The 23,412-nt window shown below is 40.3% G+C and overlaps 2 protein-coding genes across 3 annotated transcripts; one reads left to right on the forward strand and one right to left on the reverse strand.

The window, feature by feature from the left end:
- Positions 1-706: 706 nt before the first annotated feature.
- Positions 707-15,300, reverse strand: capzb (capping actin protein of muscle Z-line subunit beta). Of its 2 annotated transcripts, XM_039798145.1 has the most exons (10): positions 15,065-15,300; positions 8,471-8,560; positions 4,599-4,720; positions 4,322-4,435; positions 4,092-4,233; positions 3,820-3,936; positions 3,661-3,726; positions 3,359-3,435; positions 2,834-2,935; positions 707-1,841 (listed from the first exon to the last, which is right to left on the reverse strand). In XM_039798145.1, exons 1-9 carry the CDS (start codon positions 15,065-15,067, stop codon positions 2,842-2,844), a joined length of 825 nt encoding a protein of 274 aa, XP_039654079.1. In that variant the 5' UTR covers positions 15,068-15,300; the 3' UTR covers positions 707-1,841; positions 2,834-2,841. The 2 variants fall into 2 exon arrangements, with proteins under 2 accessions (XP_039654079.1, XP_039654080.1); XM_039798146.1 differs by lacking the exon at positions 2,834-2,935 and having other exon boundaries at positions 15,065-15,299.
- A 1,727-nt stretch (positions 15,301-17,027) lies between these two features.
- LOC120557637 (MICOS complex subunit Mic10-like) lies at positions 17,028-23,098 on the forward strand. The gene is made up of 4 exons (XM_039798166.1): positions 17,028-17,173; positions 22,574-22,621; positions 22,725-22,834; positions 22,925-23,098. The coding sequence occupies exons 1-4, from the start codon at positions 17,113-17,115 to the stop codon at positions 22,931-22,933; spliced, it is 228 nt and encodes a 75-aa protein (XP_039654100.1). The 5' UTR covers positions 17,028-17,112; the 3' UTR covers positions 22,934-23,098.
- Positions 23,099-23,412: the final 314 nt, after the last annotated feature.

The following is a 23,412-nucleotide window of genomic DNA, read 5'->3' on the forward strand; positions in this document are numbered from 1 at the left end:
GGAGGATCAGTCACTCAGCAATGTAAGTTCTGTTGCCCTGCTGAATCAGACGCTGTGAACCGGAAGCTAACTTCAGCTTTAAGTTTCCCCTTATCCGCCGAATCGGAAGCCAACTTCAGCGTAGTGAAAAATACAGTATCGTGTATTACACATTTATAATAAACGTTAACGTTATAAAACATTTAAATGTACACATCTACACTAGTAGAATACATTTTAGATAGCTTATTAATGTACGGTATTATATTACCTCTGCCAAGAAGGTTATGTTTTCGGCTCCTGTCTGTCAGCACGATTTTCATAAACTCAGTGGAAGTGAAAGTGGTGCAGCTCCTTGGTATGGGCCAACATCTTTATTATGTATATGTTGGACAAGGAAGAATATTCATAGGGCATTTGTGCTGCATTCACGTGGTGTCGGAATAATCTGAAATAAGGAGCTCCCGACTGGGAAAATTCCCTGCATTGACATGTCAGATAGGGCATGTCTTGGCGGATCCGAGTGCCCTTTTGCTACATCATAGGGTTTTATAAGCAATGTATTAAATGATCATATTCTGCTTACAAATGTATAATAAGGGGACTATAAGTAAAGTATTACCCACCTGACTACCGGTGTTTGCAATGGTAATGTAGTTCGTTATTTTGTCAACTATCCTTGCACAGTACCTCACCTCAATAACAAATGAAGAATAAAAGAATTAGAGCAGCTTTTTACTGTTTTTATTGTTGCTGGAGGCTCTAATACAATATGAATCATAAGCTTTACAAAATAAAACAAAAATACAACAAAAAGATTCCCCTCCAAAATGGAAACAGGCAAAGGTTTCCACTGAGACACAAACTGACCCCCAACAAAGACATAGTAGGTGAGGAGAGAGAAAAGTTGAATAAGCTGAACACAGGGGAGGCAAACTGTCATGTTATACAGAGTGTGTGTGTGTGTGTGTGTGTGTGTGTGTGTGTGTGTGTGTGTGTGTGTGTGTGTGTGGTGGTGGTGGGGTTGACAACGTGGGTGATTATAACAGTCCATCCCCATGTTTGATAAGTCTACATTTCCACTCAGCCCCCACAGGCTGACATGCATGAGGACAGAGTGGAATAAAGAGTAAAAACCTAACACAAACCGAAGGCCGCCCTGCTGTTCACACCGTTTACCCAGAAGAATGACAGTTATATACCAACATTAATAATTTTATACAAATATATCAGGGGGGCGGGTGTCATAAACAAAAGTAGGGGCTTGAAATAAATTTGATAAACATAATAATGACAGCCCCATCGAGCCTACATCACCTACAGCACAGTCTGTGCCCGTTTCCTCGACACAGAGGAAGAGCCGGGCCAAAATCGCTCGTTTTAAACTGACCGAAGATACATCAGCTGTGAGAACATCAGGGATTATTACTACGATGACCCTCACACTGTAAGATTATCATTAACCGTGGTAATACTATCATTATATTCATTACATTGGAGAGAAGAGAGAAGATAGGGGTGAAGCGAGACAGAGGGAGCGTGAGTGAATGGCTTCATGGCAAATGAGATGCATGAAAACAAAACCAGACAAAAAAAAAAAAAAATGGAAAAGCTAAGCATTTTTCTCCTTTTTTTTGTTATTCCACAAATAAACAAGAGTGCAGCACTGAAACAGGTGTGGAGGGAGAGACGTAAAGAAACAGAAAAGATGGAGGAGATGAGGCAGAAAGAGTGAGAGAGACAGAAAAGAAAAAAAAAAAAAACAGTAACAACTCTAGCTGTTTTGTTTGCGTTTGAGTGCCTCCATCAGGTCGACCTTCAGAGCCTCCTGCTTTGACTTGTCAGCCAGAGTCTGAACACTCCTGTGGGGGGGGGGGGACGACACAAAGAAAGGAGAGACAGTCAGTGTGTGCAAGATCAACAGGACAACAGTGAAAGAGACTGAAAAAGTTTCTCAAACAAGCCAGAAACAGTCTATAAGTTCAAGAGAAAAGCTGAGGAACTGAATCTATTTGTTAGACAGACATCACATTCCAACTCCTCCTCTGTGGAAAGAAGATGGTCAAAAATATGTATATACACTGCACACATTAATTTCAGGCAAATAAAAACCAACAGTTAGTTATTTGTTGTCATGCAGATGCATTATTCACTTTACCTGCCTACAGTGTCTTGTAGCAGGACTCACCACCCTTTACATTTTGCACTTTATTGAACTATGAAGTTTTTTTAGGATGCATAATTAAGTGAAATTAAAATCTTCACTCTTTGCTTTAATCTATTTGAGTTACTATATTACAGTTAAACAGAGAGGGATGAATAAATAAATAATCAGATTTTTCTATTACTTAAATATTTGCTTATAGTAAATTTGAAGATTAGCCATATCTTAAATGACATAAACGTCATCCCAAGGAGATAGCTGGCGTGACGTTAATTGCCTCAATCTTAATATTAGTGAGACGAAGGAGCTAGTTATTGACTTCCGAAAAAGAAAGGGGGCATTACAAATTCTCACCACAAATCAGCAGGTTGAAATTGTTTCCTCTTACAAATATCTGGGGGTTCATATTGATATGAAATTGAACTGGTCAAAAAATGTTAACACTTTGTTTAAGAAGGCACCGTCCAAGTCCTTGTATGGAAATATCAAATATATGTCTGAAGTAATTTCTTATTTGAACCTTGCCTGCTTCCTTCCTTTAAAGTACCAGGAGACATCTGAGAGGGAGCTCCAGAGAGGAGCACAGTGGACAGAGCAGTGAGCAACGTTTCCCGTTACATTTTTCCACTCACCAATATGCACTAATATACACACGCAAACACAAACACACTTCTCCATGCCAGGTTGTACCTCTGACCCTAGTCAATGAAGATCTGTCGCTGGGTGAGGACCTGCGACAGCTCCTTTTGGAGCTGTCGGTACTTTTGGTTATCAGGCAAAGACTCAATAGATCTGGAGCACAGGTAAGAGACAGCAGGGGAGGAGAGGTGACAGGGGGATTTGGCAGGAAAAAAGAAAGACAGTGAAAAGAATGGCAGCAGAAATGTAGGACGAAAGGCAATAAACAAAAAAAGATCATAGGAGAGGTTGAGGAGAGGGTTAGGAGAAGCAGGAGGCGATGTGAATACAGAAATAATGAACAGCAAAGGTAGCTTTTAATCAAATTTTGGATAGGAAATGACAGAAATTGACAAAAGATGTAAGAAAATATCTATTGAACAGTTCAACACAGAAGTAAACCAACTTTGCTCGCAGTAAGACTGGTATACTTAAAAACAATAGTTTCTGCAGACCCTGCTGACGGGAAGTGCTGTAAAAAAAAAAAATAAAGAGAGAGGGTGATCCAAGTCATTCAAACAACTCATGTAGTATTACCTTAGGCCGTTGACGATGTCCTTGGTCTTCCCAAAGTAGATTTCATTCAGTGTGGAGCGAATCTTGTTCTCCATATCCTGGAACAAAAATCAAGACATTCTTAACTTTTAGTCAGCCCCTTTTTTCCGGTCATCAACGACACCGTTTTTAGACAATAACTCTATTGACTAGATATGGAGGGGGCTAAGTGTGCTGAACATGATGCACAGTAACACTGGCTAGGCTATGTGACTGAAGCAAAGGACTTTTAGGTAGGCAGTCAAAAGAAGTTAAACAAGCAGGATATTAGCCGTAACACTGACTTCGACAAGGCGGCCAATGTTGGCGATGTGGGGTGAGGACTCTCCAACTGTCTCATCTTTTTCCATCTGTGAAAAGATAAAAACAAATCGGGTCCATGGATGACTACAGAAAGGCTGGACGTGTCAGCAGTGGTTTTCCCATTTAGTTCAACACCATACCTGTCTTGTAAGGCTGCCGCCCAGGTTCATGGTGCCAGAGCCGGTCTTGGTTGTCTGGAGCCACAGCATGACGGTGGAGGTGAGTTTGTAGTGAGCAGTACGACCGCTGGACTTCTCCTGCTCGCACAACAGACGCAACAAGCAATGACAATACTGCAGACTAAATTTGGGGAGTTTTACACGGCATCGCTGTCTAAAGATTTATGATGGTGCCTCACAAAAAGACTGGGCAGGAGCAAATGTCAACCTATTTCATATGAGCTGATTCTCACCTGCACCTCCACCACATGGATGGAGTCCCAGCACCCTTTGATCTTCTTGGACCCATCCCCAGCCTTCTTGATGAGAATAACTCCAGCGAAGCCATGATCCAAGTCCCAGAGGTACACAGAGGACACGCCACCCTCAAAGTACCTGAAAAACACAGATATCAGAGGTCACAAGAGGGCAACGCTGAGCGTTTATTAAAAACTCCCCATGAGATTACTTCACTGGTACTCACAGGTCTCTGTACTGGTCGAAGGCGTTATTGGCTTCAACCTCGAGTTTCCTCAGGCGAGCTGAAGGCATTGCACCATCTTCAATGGGAGGTTCATACTTATTACTCCACGGGGATCTGATGTATTAGAAAGGACATTAAAAAAAAAAAAAAAACATTAAAAGCCAGCTACAATGTTAGTTTCAGCCACTGTCTTTGATCTCTTTTTCAATGACAGATAACTGATCATAATGTAGTTGATGCTTCTTGTCCATGACTGAAGTGCAGTTTTAAACTCAACCTGTAGGAGTCGCCGTCTCGGTTGTAATCACAGAGCAGATAGTCTTTCCCCACCACCTTGTCCCGGGCAATCTTCAGGGGCTGGTCCACAGAGGAGAGGAGGTCCTCACACAGACTGGGCACCTGGATGCAAACACAGAGATCATAACATTAACACAATGTTTTCTTCAGCACAGATACTTTGATGTGCTCAGCTGCAGAAAGTTCTGCTACATTTTGTAACAAATCTCAACTCCTCATCTTATTAAAAGTGTTCCGTTTGTCTGTGTGAGCAGGAGACATAAGAACAAGCGATTTTGTCTATTCAGACTTCCTTTAAGAGATGCCAACTTATAAGAACTGGAGATACGGACTAGACAGCAAAAACAAGAGTAGCCTTGTATTTGACTCTCATTTTGGTCAAAAATGAACTGAAAGATCTTGTCTTTCACATTCCAGCTTCACTTAATATCAGAGGTTACTGAGGGGAGCTGGAATAAAATATCAATGGGAAACGTAATATCTAGAGGATAAGGTTGTACAAATTACTTCTCACAGACTGACATGGACTTCCCTCTCTATGTCCTCCTACATCATAGTATAGACACAAAGGAGGCCCTGTTTCCCTACACACACACACCCCCCTACACACACACACCCCCCTACACACACACCCCATACACACACACCCTACACAACACACACACACCCTACACACACACACCCCTAAACACACACACACACACACACACACACACACACCCCTAACACACACACACACACACACACACACCCCTCACACACACACACACACACACACACACACCCCTACACACACACACACACACACACACAAAAAAAAAAAAAAAAAAAAAAAAAAAAAAAAAAAAACACACAAAGCCCAGACTGGGAGAGACAAAGGAGGGAGGGGGAGACAAATCCCAGTGGGAAGAGTGGGGAGAAAATGGAGACAAGAGAGATGTGGGAAACAGGAAAGAAAGAGGAGATTGCAGGTGATTCTGAGTCACCAGGAAGAGTTTGAGCAGAGATGGTGAAGCCAAAAGGTGCCTGGCAGTGGAGGTGATTGACAGCTGCAATAATAATCGCTAACAACCGGACACAGTGAAATGGGTGAGGAGAGTGTCGATGCCCAGGGGGAGGGAGGTTAAAGGTGAGGGAAGAGGAAGGTGAGCAGGTGGGGGTCTGGGTGGAAAGGAATGTATATGCCCACAAAACAAGGTGCCATGCAAACACTGGTAAACGTGTGATTTGATTTGTGTCCAATTTAGCTTAATTTGTTGGAATCAGCTAGCACTGCTATGTTAAAATCCACAGTACAGGTCTAACAGTTTCAGAATAAGAAGGCTCCTTTTTAAACAGAAAACTGTAGGAAGGAAACAAATGATTAATTTACAGGCAGAAATTTAAAGTCATTCAAATGTTGCCCAGTTAGCCAGATGACACAGCCTCAACTGCTGCAACTGTCGTAACTGCATGGTATGAAACAACAATCTGAGTTGTCTATCAACCGTTGCTTCTAGACTATAAGACTGTATGACAGAGGGACTGACAATCAATTTTTATAATAAACTAAACATAATTATATTCAAATTGCATTTAAAGTCCTCCTCCACTTAAAATTGTGTTATCAAGGTGCTATCTGTTTCAAAAAGTGTATCACACTTTAGTTTGCTTAAACTAAATGAAAATAGGGATTTCTCTGTGCTCAGTATAACAGACTTGGGGAAAAAAGACAGAATACTTTGTTTAAGACCGAGCTGTAAAATAACCTATAATCTTGAAATAAAGTGAAATGCAATGAACAGAATTTTTGTTGTCTTGTAAACCAATGAGCACTCCGTAGGACATGAAAATAAAGAAATCGATCAATAAAAAAAAAAGAAAAAAAAAAGAAAACGTGTATGTACGATTTACGAGCAGGATTTTGTGATATCACAAATAGCTTGGAAGCCAATTGTGGTCCAATATCCAACCTACACAAGTATGATGTGGAAACTTGAAACCTCCATTGCACATAGTGATTGAACTTTTCAGTAAAGTAGGAGACATCTTGGCCCTGATCAGACCTGGTATTAAAATCGGATCTGAGGGATCGGATCACAAGTGGACAGCTATAAGTACGCGTGTTCCCACCTGGCAGTAGAATGTGTCTCCAAATGCGTCCTGAGTGACCACTTGTGATCGGAGCTCACTTCCCCGCTCAATATGCAAATAAACACTACATCATTCACATTTGCATATAGGCTGGTTGTGTGCGAGTGTGCGTTTATAAATGTCAGTTGTTACTTTCACATAAATCATACATTAGAAACATGCGATTACTTGTAAAAGCGAAGACGAAGGGATCCCCCACACCAGTACACCACCACCAGCCTGCCCAGTGGTAACAAGGCATGATGGATCCATGTTCTCATTCTGTTTACGCCAAATGCTTTGCTGCATACCTCGGTTGTAACGAGTGGTTGAGTCAAAGTTGATCTTCTATCTGTTGGAATCAGTCGGCCCATTCTCCTCTGACCTCTACCATCAACAAGGCATTTTCTCCCCCCAGGACTGCAGCATCCTGGATGTTTTTCCTTTTTCAGACCATTCTTTGTAAACCCTAGAAATGGTTGCGCGTGAAAATCCCAGTAACTGAGCAGATTGTGAAATACTCAAACCAGCCCGTCTGGCACCAACAACCATGCCATGCTCAAAGTTGCTTAGATCTCCTTTCTTTCCCATTCTGACATTCAGTTTGGAGTTCAGGAGATTGTCTAGACCTGGACCACACACATAAATGCATTGAAGCAGCTGCCATGTGATTGGTTGATTAGATAATTTCATTAACGTGAAATTTAACAGGTGTTCCTAATAATCCTTTAGGTGAGTATATATCTGCTTTATTTTACTTTTATGTTCGCTTATAGGAGTCGTGTTACTGCTGATAAAGCCCCAACATTTCCCTCTTCATAATAAAAGCATTTAAACAACAAAATAACGGAACTTTTATTGATGAATTTATAGAAAATTAAAACGGTTTCACAGTCGCTGCTTTTGCTTAGCTAAGACTTTCTCCAGAGCTAACACATCGCTGTAGATTGACCTGGCAAAGCAAGACTAATAAAAAACAAAAGGAGAAGACGTTAGAGTAGGAATGTCTGTAGTAATATCCTACATAATGGTGAGTTCAGGGACGTTTTATGAACCTAAAAATAACGTTACTGAATACCGGCGGCTGCCTTTTCCAATCAACAGCGCAGCAGAGAGCTCCAGACAGCCGGAGATATAAGAGCAGGCAGCACAGAAACAAAATCAGCAACACATCACCAACAGTATGATAATAACATCCAAAACACACAATTCACACATTCATGGTTTCTGTGACATGAAAGATACTTTGAATAAGTATGTAGTTCCGCTCACAGTTGAGTAGGCGTTCCTAAATGTGGCCCAGGACACATTCTCGTTCTCACTGCTATTAGAATGTAGACATGTGTGGCCTAGACCACCTCCAAATTGTGTTTCAGTGATCAGATCTCAATGTGTCCTCAATGCATCCTGAGAGAGTCTTTAGAGCTGTCCATTTGTGATCCGATCACTCAGATCGGATTTTACTACCAGGTGGAAACCGAGTTCTTGTCTCCACCAGTTAATCCCTTGATTTGAACATTGCATATTCATTCTGGATTTTTTAATGAAGCTTTTTTATTATTATTATTAACAAAGGTAATTGAACATTTTTGTGGAAAAACCATATCATACACAAACTATTATACAAAACAGAATATTTTTAAATTGATCAAAACATGTCTGGAGAGGACATAGCCTACACCCTGTGTGTGTTTTTACCTTAAAGAAATATGACAGGATAAAGAAAAGACAGTAACTCACCAGGTCAATGAGGTCACTGAGGTTCTTCTCGATCTGCTGAGGAGGCAGACGCCTCATCAGGTCAAGGGCACAGTCCAGCTGCTGGTCATTCTGAAAACAAATAGACGAGACTTTACACTGTATTATCAGATTATAGTTAAACACATCAGTTCAAAGATTTACATAAGCTAATAGTTACTGGTATGTTTCAATGTGAAAAGTTTTTGCTTCTCGTTTACTAACAAAACAAGTTACAATTCAACATTTAAAAAAAAAAGTAATTTAGCTCCAAATATTATCCACACATTTTTAGTTTTACGAATCATAAAATAAAAATGTATGTGATGACCGTGTACCAACAAAGTGTTCTGGCAAAGGTTTAATTTGTACCAAATAATATGTTATTTGTGAGGCAATATAACTGATATAAAATTGCTATTTAGATAGAAAGAGACAATTAACATACTAAAATAAAATGTAGAGAAACTTGTTATCTCTAAATGCAGATGTGTAAAGTGAGTTTTAATAATCCGGTTTTGACATAAGTATACAGAGCCAGACTCATAAAACGTTCTGTAGTGTAAAAGCGTGCATGTCATACCAGCTGAGGTATTATTGATAATTCTTTATGTACTGGCCAAAAAATAACTTAACTGAAAGCAAAGTTATAGTAACACTTTTAATTTGTGATGTTTGTCACTACAGCTGAAGTACAATGCCAACAGCTGTAATTATGTAAGACAACAATAGTAACATTTTCGTCTTAATTACAAAATGGATAAATATTTAAGTGGATTTTAATGGCCTGAAAACAGCTGCTCTCAATGAGTGTTTATATTCTGAAGCACCTAGTCTTGTTCAGTACCAACAATACTTAAACAGTGCGCTGTCAAAAATGTCCATATGTACTCCATTGAACACTGGAGCCAGATACTGTGTTGCAAGCATTGAAATGCAATGGCACAAGCATTTTAGTAAAGTTATCCTGACGGACGCCAAGCAGAGCCATTTTGAAAAACGTTTTTGGTAGATTCTACCTCCGCTTTCGCAAGATACAGCTCTTATACAGCTCAACAAGTATACACAGTCTAGGAAAACAAACTTTTGTACTCAACACCGTAAAACTTTGACTAACTCAGACTGCTGAAGTGTCACAATATCTTCACATAAACTTTGAATTATATATTTGTACCCAGAATGAGGACTGTGGATTTTGCACTCCATTATTTACTTTAAAGTGCATCAAGACGGGATCTCCAGTATAAACAGGAGGAATGATTATAGAAAGCAAAAGCTGCTTCAACGTTCATATGGGTGCTTGATCATTATTTTAAGACATGCTTGGAAATTTTTGAACCTATCCTTAAAGAAAAGCCCTGCTATGCTAATAAAGAGGTTATGTAAAAAGCATAACTTTCAAAACTCACTAGATTTAAAGTGGTCTCTCTATTAGTGCACACTTGGTGGCTATTTTATGTAGGAAAATATACGCAAGTATTGGATTAGTACTCATTATTGGTATGCTCTCTATATAAAAAAAATGACTTCAAGCTCCTTCAATTCTCCAAAGCAGCACACTGATAAAGGCCTGCTACATTCTGTATGAGGCTATGAAAGGAGTTGCTGTGCAGAAAATATTCCCACCTCTAAAAGCAAACTCTGCTTGCACTGTGAGACTATAGACAGCACTCATGATATGTCATGTGAGAATTTGCAGAGCAAAAAAATGAATTCATAATTGTCATTGGGACGCCAAATAGTAAAAAGTTTGACCAAATTGAATAGCACAAAGCAAAACACTGTTGGCAGGGTTAAACTTTCAAACGTGGCACATCTGACCATATCCAAATAAGTGATGTCAGTGCAGATATTGTCCATCAGCTGTCAAAGGATGCGCTTCATTTGGCTGTGAGACTTGTACCATGGAACACAGGTGGCAAATTAGGCAGCACATATGACGTGGAATTGCTTTCAGCTTAGGGCTGGATGATTAATTGAAAAATAATCGAAACCGAAATTCAGAGCCTATAACCGACGTAATTTTACCAAGTCGATTATTTCGGTCTTTTAATCCTATTAATATTTCCGTGCCGCCCACTGTGTGTTAATGTACTTTCCCCTTAAAACGTATTACGGCCGCCGCGTGTGTAGTCACGTGACTCCGCCTGTTTACATTAAAACTTAATTTACTTTTTTATTTCATTGTAAAATCTTCAGTTGTTTGAAATATTTAATAAATAAGCATTAATTGCTATCTGTGTGTTGTTTCCTTATTTTAGAATCACAAAGATAGGATTATGCACTCTTTCATTAGAAAAAATAACCGTGAACATATTTACAGTAGCCTATAAGAAAAGATTTTTTTTTTTAAATAATCGTTCAACAATCGTAATCAAGGTAACTTCTTCGATTAATCGTGATTATGATTTTAGCCAAAATCGTCCAGCCCTATTTCAGCTTATCGTCAAACAGTAGCAGGTTGTGTGGCAGAGAAGCATTTTCACTGAGGTGAACTACAAAACAGGTAAATGTCATTTGCAACACAACTATCATTTAGGCCAAACTTTAATTTTATAGATAGGTCTTATATGTTGGCAGTAAAGACAGTGAAGTACCTTTTTCATTTGGAATCAGCAATGACAAGTTCATAAGTAAAAGATATGTTTACAAGACTCTTGATCATGCTCTTGGAACAAGTGGCGTCTTGTTTTTAACCAGAAGGTGTCAGTATTGCAGTGACAAGATCCCTCACCGACTTCCCACCCAGTGGTCACTTGTGTTTGAAATGCAAAAACAAGCTAAAAGATTCACAGCACATGTTCATAGAACTGAAGGTAGTTTTTGTAGAATGGTCAGAAATACTGTGAAGTGTGTCTTTTGTGTAACAAACAAACACTCAAAAGCTCACCATCATCACAGACTACAAAGCCAATGGCCCCCACATAAATTTGAGTCTTCAATACAGCATAGGGCCGCTCGATTATGGAAAAAAATATAATCACAATTATTCGGGCAATATTGAAATCACCATAATTTAACACGATTACTCGTTGACTTCTGGAAAGATGTTGCAATAATTGAACTTAAAAAACAGTGGAAAAAGTTAAATAAATCCACAGTTAAAAAAAACACATAGGCCTACAACTGTGAAATTTGCCTTAATACTTTTCCTATTTAAACTTAATTTTTTCATTCAGAGCACAAGAAAAGATAAGAGTTTACTTGCAAAACGTAATGAGCTAAATAATTGTTTTTCTCGATTATTCTGTTTTTTTGATCATTGGGAGCAGAAATCATAATCACGATTAAATTTCGATTAATTGCACAGCCCTAATATAGCATGAGACTGTCTGTAGCAAATTCCTTTTTTGGTTACATGTTTGAGTTGTTTACGGAGGCTTGTTTGGTTATGTACTAAGAACCATCTGTCTATCATGTCCGCCATTGTTGTTTTGAACAAAGAGTTATGCTTGTCACACATATCTTAATCCGGCTTCATTGCTGGGAAAGCCTGACATCCGGCACTTAATGTCTCTCCTTTTCCGCTATCTTCGCCATCTATTTTGCGAGGGCACCTTTGCTGCATCCGGGGCTTAGCACCACCCAGGGCAGTTGTGATTGGATTAAAGAAATACAAACAAGGCAGAGCATTTTCCCCTACCCCAAAATAGGTAAGCGGTGTAGCCAGACCATGCTCCAGCACTGACTGCGCTGTAGAGATAGGTCTGGCAATGAGAGACTACACACACCTAAACCATGTACATATCTGCCAATAGCTCTTAACTGGATGTTGAGTGACAGCTGCCGTGAAGAGTACGCAGGTTACTGGCTATGCCACAATCATTTTCATCTGAGCAAACAATGCCATCAAAGTCACTTCTATGGTACCTGAATTTAAGTTAACATCAGTGTTGTAAAACTGATTTTACCAACCTAGACCAACTTAAATTCTGAGTGATCACTTTCAACATATCATTACAAACGTTAGTATTGGTATGAAAGCCCAGAGATAAATCCTGATATGACAAGTGCACTAATGTCCATAACAAAAAACAAAACAAACAGAAATGGGGCTATGAAGAATAAAGAAATGGGATGAACAATGTGACTACTCATCCAAAACCAATGGGAAAAAGGGATGCATTTGCATTGGAAATAAGTTTAAATCAATTTAATCAATCAAAACCACCAACAGCACAATAGCAAATAGTTTTTAGCAATGTGTTTGTTATACCTATTTCATTTACTCTCCTTGTAGATGTCAACAAAACCCTTCGCCTTGGCTTATCTATGAAGGGACTCCTCTTAAGTGCATAAACCTTAAAGACTATATTCATAAAGTTGCTAGCTGGTCTAAGGACAATGACATGTTATAAAGTAGAGAACCCTCTTTCTGTAAACATTTTTTCCTTACGGGTGACCCTGAACATAACAGAAGTTTCTAGGCAGTGTCTCCCATGCCATTTCCTCTCCTTAGAGTTGCTTTTTGCCTGTCTTAAAATCTCTCTCAGCTGATGAATCAATCGGCACAGTCAGACACCTGCACTCCTTGACGCTGTGTTTACCAGTGCTCCTATCTCCATGTAAACACTAGCTCAGACCAACAACCCCTGGGGTTAGGGGAGAGCGGTGAGGCTCAGCCAGCAGGATGGATGAGGTGAGGCGGAGGAGAGTGGGCGACTACGGAGAAAAAACAGCTGCTCTTCCCAACTCAGGCATAAGACAAGTTAGGTCATGTGGAATTACTACAACAGTATGGAAGCACAAAATGGTGCTCCGTTATGCTACAATAGTTTAAAGTGGACATATGTTTTTCCGTATTTTCTGTCATATCTACAATGGTTTGTCGGATTTTCATGTTAAACGTTCAAATAATGAGGTAAACGTATTTTAGAGAAATCCCGTGAGTTAAAACGTTCAGATTTCCAACTGTTCTGAACGCTCCGGTTTCAACAGTTTTTTCTAATCTTGGCTAAGTGTTACACAACTCTAAGCCAGCCTTCTATGATTGGTCATCTGCTCCAGGTAGGCAGGAATGGAGTGTTTTTTTTTTTTTTTTAAGTTACTGCGCTGTTAACATTATCACATGTAGCTACATGCTAACGGCAGTAAAATATGTCATCTTGGCTGCCACTGTCTCCCCAATTCAAGGTCACATTACCGGTTATGTAGTATTTGGTTTAAAAGCCTTTATCTGCAATTTTTGACTATAGAAAGTGCTGCTATAACATTATTCTATTAGTGCCCACTGCTAACTATAGTAGCTACATGCTAACTGCAGTAAAAGAGGTCATCTTTGCTGATCATTTGTTAAATTCTCCCCAATTTCAGGTTGCATTTCTGCTGAAACATGTCAGATTGGGTAGTATTTGGTTTAGAAGCCTTTATCTGCAATTTTTGACTATAGAAAGTGCTGCTATAACATTATTCTATTAGTGCCCACTGCTAACTATAGTAGCTACATGCTAACTGCAGTAAAAGAGGTCATCTTTGCTGATCATTTGTTAAATTCTCCCCAATTTCAGGTTGCATTTCTGCTGAAACATGTCAGATTGGGTAGTATTTGGTTTAGAAGCCTTTATCTGCAATTTTTGACGGTAGAAAGTGCTGCTTTATACGCTGTTGCAGTAGCTCCAGCTTCAACTAGTGAAACAACGGCGGAGGTTGTGGCGGGGCGCAGCGCAGATTCCAGGAAACACGCTGGCCAATCAGAGAAGACGGGGCTTTTTCGGGAGGGGGCATAAAGAGTGCTCCTACAGAGGATGAATACAGCTGCAGCAGCCATTTGTTTTTTGTTTTTTTTACATTCAAAGCATGTAAACATGTTCTAGTACAAACACTAAATACAAGTATTATCCTGAAAATGCTATACAATAGTTGCCCTTTAAGTACATATATTAGTTTTTGTCGAGTATCATTACATGACTAGCTAATTACAGTGGTGTTACTGCGATATAAGTGAAGAAATGAAACAAAAATCTAAAATAACCAATAAAGGAACAATAATTGCAGGTATGATTTGTAGGGGTCGTCAGACATCAACAATTCCCATATTAAATATTGGCAAAATCAAGATTAAACTTGCAAGGCAGGGAAAACTTAACGGAGGTGGTGAACAGCTTGTCATGGTTAGGAATAGGAGCAGCAAGCAGTCTTATTTTAGCTACAGGCAACCCGGCGCTTGACTATATTAGCCTGTGTGTGCGTGCGTGTGTGTGTGCGCGTACGTTATATTAGGACTCCTCACTCATACTACGAACTTGTGTCAAACCCAAAACATCCTGTGCTAACTTTATGCATACGGGGAATCTAGCTTGGCTAGCAGCTAGCTACAAGCTAACTAGCTGGAAGAAACAGCTGCAAGCTATTTCATTCCTATCCGGTACGCACAAGTTTTGCAAACAGAGCAAGTTAGATATGCATCGGTGATTTATACCTAGAATCCCCTCCTCCTCCTCCTACTGCTGCTGCTCTCAGGTTACCACCCTGCACCTACGGCTAGCTTTAGCCTAGCTTAGCACCGCTAGCCGTTAGCGCTTGCTTAGCAGTAGCCAGCAGCCCCACCAAACTCTCTCACCCCGTCCCTATCACTCCAAGCTCTACCGCGGCCCTTACCATGTCTGCGGCGGCCTCAGCGGGGCAGGGGAGCACGATTTCACCAGCACAACTTAGCTTTACTATGGTTTAACAAATCGCTCCGCTCGTCTCTTGTTGTTTTGTTGTTTTTTAGTCCCCCGCGGAAGATGTTTTGTTCGCCTCTCCCTCACTGAACCCAGCCCTGTCAGCGAAATTCACTTCCTCAACCGGGCTACAGGAAGGAGGCTGCTGCAGTCAGAAAACAGTCCCCGGTTGCATGTCCGGGTCACACGGGGCTTTTCTCTGCAGCAGCCAATAGCGAAGGAGCAAGAAAGGCATTGCCAAGTATGGAAAGAGAGGAGTGGTGCAGACGCAGTAAATATGCACCCAGAGAGGCCACCAGATAGACAAATACACTGATTGAGTAAAAAAAAAATATCCTTCCTTTCAAAACGATGACTGGAAACTGCTATAAATGTGATGCTCTTTTCATGAAAAAAAATTGAAATGCCAGAAATTATGCAAATCAAAATATAATGTATTTATATTATATGATATTATATTTGTCCAGTTTAATGGATTCCAATGTTTCCTTATTTGCAATATGCATGAATGATGCAAGTATACAAGCAGGTGTAATGATTGTATAAATGTTATACAATACATTAATGTGTTGTTGTTGATCATTAATGGGGGTTTTGTGGTGGATTTGGTGACACCTGTGGTGGCTGGTGGTTCATTAATGCTATTTTTTATATTAAAACCGACTTTGGATGGTAAAATGCATGACTTTTATGATTTCTCAGCGATCAAAATGACTATCGGAAGTACGATTTTTACCGTTCAACAGTTGTAGTTATACATCACATATGAGTGAAAAAAGTACACTTATGGACCATAAAGGTAAGGTAATTTCTCCCCACTTCCAGTATTCTGGATTCATGTTTACTGTGACTATAGCTACCATTTCTAATTGGTTAACTATTGTGAGGTGTCATAAAAAGCATGACCAAGTGACCCATGCAAGTGTTCTCTCTATTATATATAGCATATTTCTAAATCATTTCTGAAAATCTCCATATTAGCTATCATGACATTGTAAAAATATGCTTCATTCATTCATTCATTCATGCTAATGCTAATGTGCATCCTTAATTGTTTGTAAATGGGAAACCTGCCTGTAAACCCCTCCAATATCTGTAGTCATTAGTGACTGTAGTGACAGCAGCAGTTTGACTTCTAGCATCGAGTCTGCTGGAATTTCATAAGAGGGGGAGCAATCCATGCAGCTACAATCTCAAACAACGATTAGTATTACTATGAACAAAATCGAGTGTTTTTGAAAAACCAGCCATTTTTTATTAGAAGATGGTGTGGCTCAAGTTCTTTCTCAAAATATGCCACATCTAGATTATCTTATGCAACACTTTGTGCATGTATGATCACTTCCTGTCCATAACATAATATGCATATGGGCGGGATGTGTCACACTTCCACCAGCAGTGAAAACTATTAAGAAGTTGTAATACCTATACAGAACTTTTATTAGATATGTCAGACGTATTGAGCAGCCTACTAAAATGACAGCAAGAAAAGTTAGCAAATTAGTTTTATCTAAACTAAAGGATTAACACTTTAAAATTATTTCACAGTCAGAAATTAAGTAAAGTAACATAAATTGAGGGGGCCAATACATATAATTTATATAAAGTGTGTATAATGTGCACCTTTCTAAACAGTAAGGTTTAGATCAGTTCACATACCCTGTTGTCTGATTAAATCAAAGATCAAAGATGTTCACGAAGTAGCTTAAATATTGTTTTAGGAGCTGAATAAAAAACGAAAAAAGAAACTGAAGGGCAAAAAAGGTGTATAACCATGGACATATACAGTCTATGTGTATAACGCATAAATAATCGTAGGCTATATGGAGGCAGAGGTTTAATAAAATCTTTGATGTGGCGTAGTTGTCGCCTAGCAGCGTCCACACTGCCGGAATAAGAAGAGCGTAGTGGTGGCGGGGTAAGTTCACGTGAATCTCAATTTCCCTCGCGATATTTTGCAGAGCTTCCTGACAGCTGAAAAACATGGCAGACGAACACGGGCGAAAATGGGACCGCTGTCTTGCTGATACAGCCGTGAAAACAGGTTAATGTCTTTCATACGTGTAATACAATTGTTTAACGCTGTCGTTAGGCTTTCTGCAGCATATTACACATGGTAAATACGCTGTGGTACAGATTAGTCTGAGTCTATTCTTTTCTACGGGACATATGACAGTCTACTGAGGTCAACTGTGACGTTAACCATGGATGTCTTAGGCTATATTGCGTTATCTGCTGAATAGATCAAAAAAATCTGTCCACACGAAAATGCTTAAACCATTGGAAAACTGCTAAATGTATGAGTGGGAAGGACCGTATGATTACTCTGCTCAGGTGAACCAATTTTCTGTCCACTCCTACTCTGTATAGTGTGTTTTTAATACAGCTGAAGTCACAAATTAGTTGTTGTCATTTAAGTATTGTTCTATCTGTTGTCAGACAGAATGAGCATAAAATGGCGATTTAATCCTGTTTTATAAATACTAATGACCTTAGCATGCTGTGTGATAGATATTGTCTTTATAACTTCACTGCCACATAGCCTCCAGGCCCGCCTGGAAGGACTTATGTTATTGTTTTCCCTGTTGATACTAAAATGGAAAGCCAGTCTTTCAGATGGATCCACTGTGGAGAGAGACAGTAGGGCCGAGATCCTCCTAGTGGCATCGATGCCTCTGTGGCAAGTGTCTGACGATCGCCACTGAGGCATCGATCAGTAGTCAGCGCATCGACGAGTCTGTGGCAGGAGCCAAGCACTGGCAGGCGATCTCTGGCACTCATCGACACCCGTCAGCAATCTTGCCGAGATGAGCGGCATCACAGTGTGACTACCTGTCGGCAGTTTAAACCAGGGGCGTTTCTAGGACTTGAGTAGATTCGGGGCTTAGCCATTAAAATAAACTGAATGCAATGCAAAAACAGCGATTGGCTTGCCCAGCTTGTAATAACCATTGTATGTTCATTTTAGCTGCCCAGTTTGTAGATGTTATTTAGATGGCACCACCATTTGGCCTAATCATGACTGATCTGGCAACCCAAAGGCCAAGGTTTTGTTTCCAGATTTGTTTGGTGACTTATGATGCGGGGGACTTAATGCCATTTTTAAGCATTAAACACTTCATTTCCTGCATTCTGGTGAATTTGTATGCACCTATTTATACATTTTTCTGAATCAATTCATGCTGGAAATATATTTATGTAAAGGGAAACATAGATTACAATCCAAATATATAAAAAACATAATGGAATATATTGCAGTAAGGCTCTCAGGCTTTCTGTATTGCGTTCATCTATTTATTCTCCTGTAGATCGGCTTTTGTAATTATATCTGAGTCAGCAAACATGTAGCCTAGGCATAATTTCCTAGGCATTACTTACTCTTTTGTTGAGGAAGTAACCTCCTTAAATGTGCATATGACAATTATTCACCTCAATGATACATTAATTCATTTTAATGAATTAATAAACCCCTGGACGGTAATATTTCAGATGAGTTTGAGCAAGATTTCTGCTCAAGTTCAAAACTTTGTGCACATTCAAAATATATGTGTTTTCTGAGATTTGGAGGAGTCGTGATATTTTGAGAAAAATAAAGTTATGATAGGCTATTACAAGAATAAAGTCACTATATTTCAGAAAATAATCTACCTGCACCATAGTGCACCATTGCTCTGCTGATACGGTAGATCTCCGACCTTCTGACAGACTCAGAGCCCCGTTTGAGACTCTGTCCTCTGAATGAGCGAAAGTTTAGGGAAGTGGCTGTACGCTGCTCTACGTCGGAGGTGGAAAACCGAAACTACGGCAGAAATAGACGGAGCTCAAGCGCGACACATCTGCCGCAGCATCTCAAGCCCCCAGGAACAGTGCCATGTCTTAAAGCAACCATGGGCTTAGCGGATAACGGTGGAATTGCACCCCTCTGGCCCAGAAAGACTTTTCCCATAGACTTTGCATGGCGAAAGAAACTTCTATATTTTAGCGGATAATTTTTTTTGGTGTACACCAACTTACCAGCCCGAACACTTAATGGGTCCTTGTTTAAAATGTCACGTTTTTAAGATTTTTAAGATTTACTAGTAGCTGAATCCAGAGTTATTAAACTAGGCATGATGAACGCGCATAATGGACGCAGACCCGCGGGACTGCCCCCGCCCGCCCATGTCGCCCTGCACTGCGCATGCTCTCTTCAAGCTAAATAATGGAGCTAGTTAGGCAGCTAACATTAACGTAATATCTTATCGTAATATGTTATATGTCCCTAAGAGCAGATGTGGGTTTAGGGTTTAACACTTATCTTACGATACATCCGAGGGCTGTATGCTGTATAGCCTGTAACGTGGATGAGAGATGAAACCATGGCTGTATTAAAGAGGCGCTACGCAGTTTTGGCCATTTCTTCGCTGTTTTCTTTTTGCTCGCAGGTTTCTCTATAGAACTCCCCCTAGAGTTTCAGAATAGATAATTGGCAGCTCCTATGTTTACTTGTGTCTGACTCCTCGCTCGGTCAGTCTGCCGTTTCCTCTTTCCTCTGACAATGCTTTCCTGTGCGTTGCGCTCTCGCTGTAAAAATAGAGATGAGCAGCGCGCCTTCCGTGGTCTGTGCAGCTTCAGGTTGACACATAAAAAGCGAGAGTGGACACTAAGCGACGCACAGGTCTGCTTCAGAGCTCCGTGTGTTTGAGTCTGAACCGTAGCCTGGAAACGTCACGGGAACTTCACACTAAATCATTAGTATTGCCCTCCTAAACTTTGCGTTGATGGCATCAATGTATTTGATTTGGCTTTAATTTCTCCAAAAATTACACCTTTCCTCACTTAGAGACGGTTGCTAGGTGATGGCAACAAATACGGCGTGATGTTCAGATCCCGCACGTAGCTGCCCGTTCTTTTCGCCTCGGAAAAATAAATTGGACAAAGTTACAGTTCTACCATGAGTTGTAGCACAATGAAATAAGGCAACTTATGATTTCTGGGGTTTACATAGGCTATTGTCCGGTTTCATATTTGTCAGTCAACTTTTCAAAATACATTCGGGGCTACACTCAAAACATTCGGGGCTGAAGCCCCGGCAAAATCGGCTGACGCCGCCTCTGGTTTAAACTGCCACAGACTGCCACAGAGTCGTCGATGCGCTGACTACTGATCAACGCCTCTCTGAGGCATCGGAGGATCTCGAGAGTAAAATTAAAATTCTTGTTCAGAATCGTAACCCGTTTCCCCCACATGAAAGCCCTGAGTCCGACCCAGTCATCCACTACAACGGACATGTTACAGGAGAGAATGGACACATTTGTTGTGTGTGACTAAAGTAGGCTGAATAAGTTTGATCTGACCAAGAAAAGCTAAAATGATGGGGACATATACAGAAAAGGCCATATCCAGTGTAAAAAACATTCTGCACATTTCATGTAGGCCTACATTTAAGTGTATTCCTCCACAAGTAACGTTACTAACAGGAATATAAACGAAACCCATGTAAACGTTACTGCTTTTTATCAAAAACGGCAGTTTTCGGGCGCCTGGGTGGCTCACCTGGAGGAGCGCGCGCCCATATGCGGAGGTTTGCTCCTCGGGTTCGGCTGCGGGTTCGGCTCCAGCCTGTGGCCCTTTGCTGCAGGTCATTCCCCCCCCTCTCCACTTTCATGTCTTCAGTTGTCCTATAAATAAAGGCCTAGATCACCATGGGGAAATACTTTGACTGGCAAACAATCTGTCCCATCATCGTTGGCACAATGAAATATATTTCTTGCCGGGAGTAAAATCATCTGCATTGTGGCATTTCTTTGAGCTTACTCTGTGTAGCAAACTGCCAGCAGTGCCAAGGTGTCTTTGGTAGACAGAGAAACTCTGCAGCATATGTTCTGCTCAGGGGCTTGTTTTACAGTTTTTTTTTTTTTTTTTGTTAGTCCTAACTTTCTACGATTGCTCAGGAAAATAGTGTATTTTGTGATTCCTAGCAATTTAACATAACAAATGGTTAATTCTGGGACATAATATAAACAACCACATAAATAGCTTATATACTCTGATGCCTCTACACCAAATTTTATATTTAGTGCCACATTTCGTTCTGATTATGTGGTTAAACTTTTAGATATCCTACAAAGGATATGTACTGTAAACAAAGGAAGACCGCTAATACAGTATATACTGGCAACAGTAAAAAGACAATAGGAGAAGTCAAATCTAACTTTTGTGTGCATTGAAGGGAGGAAGACAATCAGAAACATCCTCTTTATAACAGGAAACAACTGTGTGTGTTTTTTTTTAAACATTGTATTTCATTTAAGGAAGTAGTAAACAATATTTTTTTTCTAAGATAAATTCACAGAATCAATATGATTGAAACAAATGTCTTTAGTGATGACATTTCCATAAAAATACTTGAAATAATGAACAAATGAAGAACAGTACCTTTAACCAGCTCTGGATTTTATTTTCTGGGAAAACCTGATTATTGGCCTGTGGGTTATACAGTTCATTATACTGCAGCACAAATGTTTTTGTAATAATCCACCCCCCTTTGAGACATCCAGACAAAGGGAAAGGATGCCAAAATGAGATGTTGATCACCTCTCATATTTTGCCAGTGCTTTTACAGTCAGTGGAAAATAAGGGGCTTCAAAACTGCTCTGGGCGTAGACCAAAGAAAGACTGAGGCTGCAACAGACGGTGAACCTCTTTGCTTGAAATGGACGCAGAGGTCAATGATTTATTGTTGATCTGCACTGACAGTGAGGGTGTGCAGGGTCTTTTGTGGCCTTGTTTGACATGTGTAAGTTATGTAATAGATAGAGAACAGTCTGAGGGTTCTGGTTCAGGCAAATCGGTCATGCTGCATAGCTCCCTGAATCCAATTAAGAGTCGGAGGGGCCCAAATGGCGGGTTTATTTTATGGGTTTTCTGTGCTGGCTGGCCTGCTGTTGGGTGTGGTGTGGCCTGCAGCGAGGTGAAGTTGAGCGCACAAACACATTCCTCCTCAAGATCCCGCTCCGGTCTGAGCACTTCAAACAAACTCAGCCAACTTCTATGCCACTGACGAACCTTCTGCTTGACCATACTGGGTCATGACATTGCTTACATGCACATGTGTGCACTCTTTGACCTATTACCTCTTCTGCCCTGTGCCGCATGGACTAATTTCCCCTCTCTTACACCCCTTTTTACTGTTTTCTTTCTTTTTTCTCCTGCTGCTTTTTCTCTCCCTCTCATTTCCTAATGAGCAATGTCTTGCTAACTTGTGCTATTTACCAACTCTTGCATCAAACATAATAGCGGCACCCCGCTGACCTCATTACTAAAGATTTACAGCTATGCCAGCCAGATTTTTATACTGGATCGACATGGTCACATTACGTCAGTGCTAAAGTCCAATATTTTTTGGAAGTGTAGTTTAATTTCCCCACTACACTACCTTTCTTTTTTTCTTACTCTTTTGCAGTAACTGGCCTTGCTGTGGGCGTTGTGTTCTCCGTCCTTCTCTTTAAACGTAAGTGCTCTTTCTTAAGATAGACTGGTAAATTCAGGGTGTTTATTTTTTTTTAAGCACTACTTTAAAACATCATTCATGGTTGAATGTATTTCTCCCCCAGGTCGCACGTGGCCTGTCTCACTTGGTTCAGGTTTGGGACTGGGCATGGGATATGCCAACTGCCAGCATGACTTTAGGTCACCATACCTGGTTCATGGCCGAATGGTTAAGGTGAGCACAGAGGTTAAAATGCATTGTTTGTTAGAGGTTTGTGACACACTAACATTATGCTTCATGATTTTTGTATGTTCTCATTTACAGGACCAGTAGTTAAGGACTAAAGATGAGCAGGATTTGCCATGAAGTTGCTCATCCATTTCGGTGTTGTTGTTTTGCTCCTCATTTCTGTCCTGGCACTAACGTCCAATGATTCCCACGTTGTGTTTAGCAAATGGCAGTCAATGTATATTTAATAAAGCGATTTTGGAAAACTCTCTCCTCCTCTCTCTGTTTTTCTGCGTGCATGTTTGCGAAGAATGTAATGTGGTTTGGGGGTGGGAGGTAATTTTGTGTGTTAATGAGCTGGGAGACTCGAACTCCTGCTGTTTTGGAATGAGGGCCAGGTTCAGCATCTGCAGCCCTGTTAGAGAGTGGGAGGATGAAATGTTGCACAGAATGATGGAATAAAGAAAATACAATTGATGGAAGACTAATGCTAGTGTTGAAAGAGACTTTAAAAGAGAAAGTTATGTTTGCATACATTTGTGTGACATGAACTTTGTCATGTAGTTTTCTTATTTATAGATGTA

Source organism: Perca fluviatilis, chromosome 4 (genome assembly GCF_010015445.1).
Source record: "Perca fluviatilis chromosome 4, GENO_Pfluv_1.0, whole genome shotgun sequence".
Lineage (NCBI taxonomy): Eukaryota > Metazoa > Chordata > Actinopteri > Perciformes > Percidae > Perca > Perca fluviatilis.

Excerpts from the sequence above, each read along its gene's own strand:
- capzb (XM_039798145.1), bottom strand. Across the intron at positions 4,721-8,470 it reads TCAGTGACCTCATTGACCTG|GTGCCCAGTCTGTGTGAGGA; the intron begins GTGAGTTACTGT and ends GTTTGCATCCAG. Across the intron at positions 4,234-4,321 it reads TTCGACCAGTACAGAGACCT|GTACTTTGAGGGTGGCGTGT; the intron begins GTGAGTACCAGT and ends TGTGTTTTTCAG.
- LOC120557637 (XM_039798166.1), top strand. The coding sequence starts at position 17,113 with ATGGCAGACGAACACGGGCGAAAATGGGACCGCTGTCTTGCTGATACA. Across the intron at positions 17,174-22,573 it reads TGATACAGCCGTGAAAACAG|TAACTGGCCTTGCTGTGGGC; the intron begins GTTAATGTCTTT and ends ACTCTTTTGCAG. Across the intron at positions 22,622-22,724 it reads CTCCGTCCTTCTCTTTAAAC|GTCGCACGTGGCCTGTCTCA; the intron begins GTAAGTGCTCTT and ends TTTCTCCCCCAG.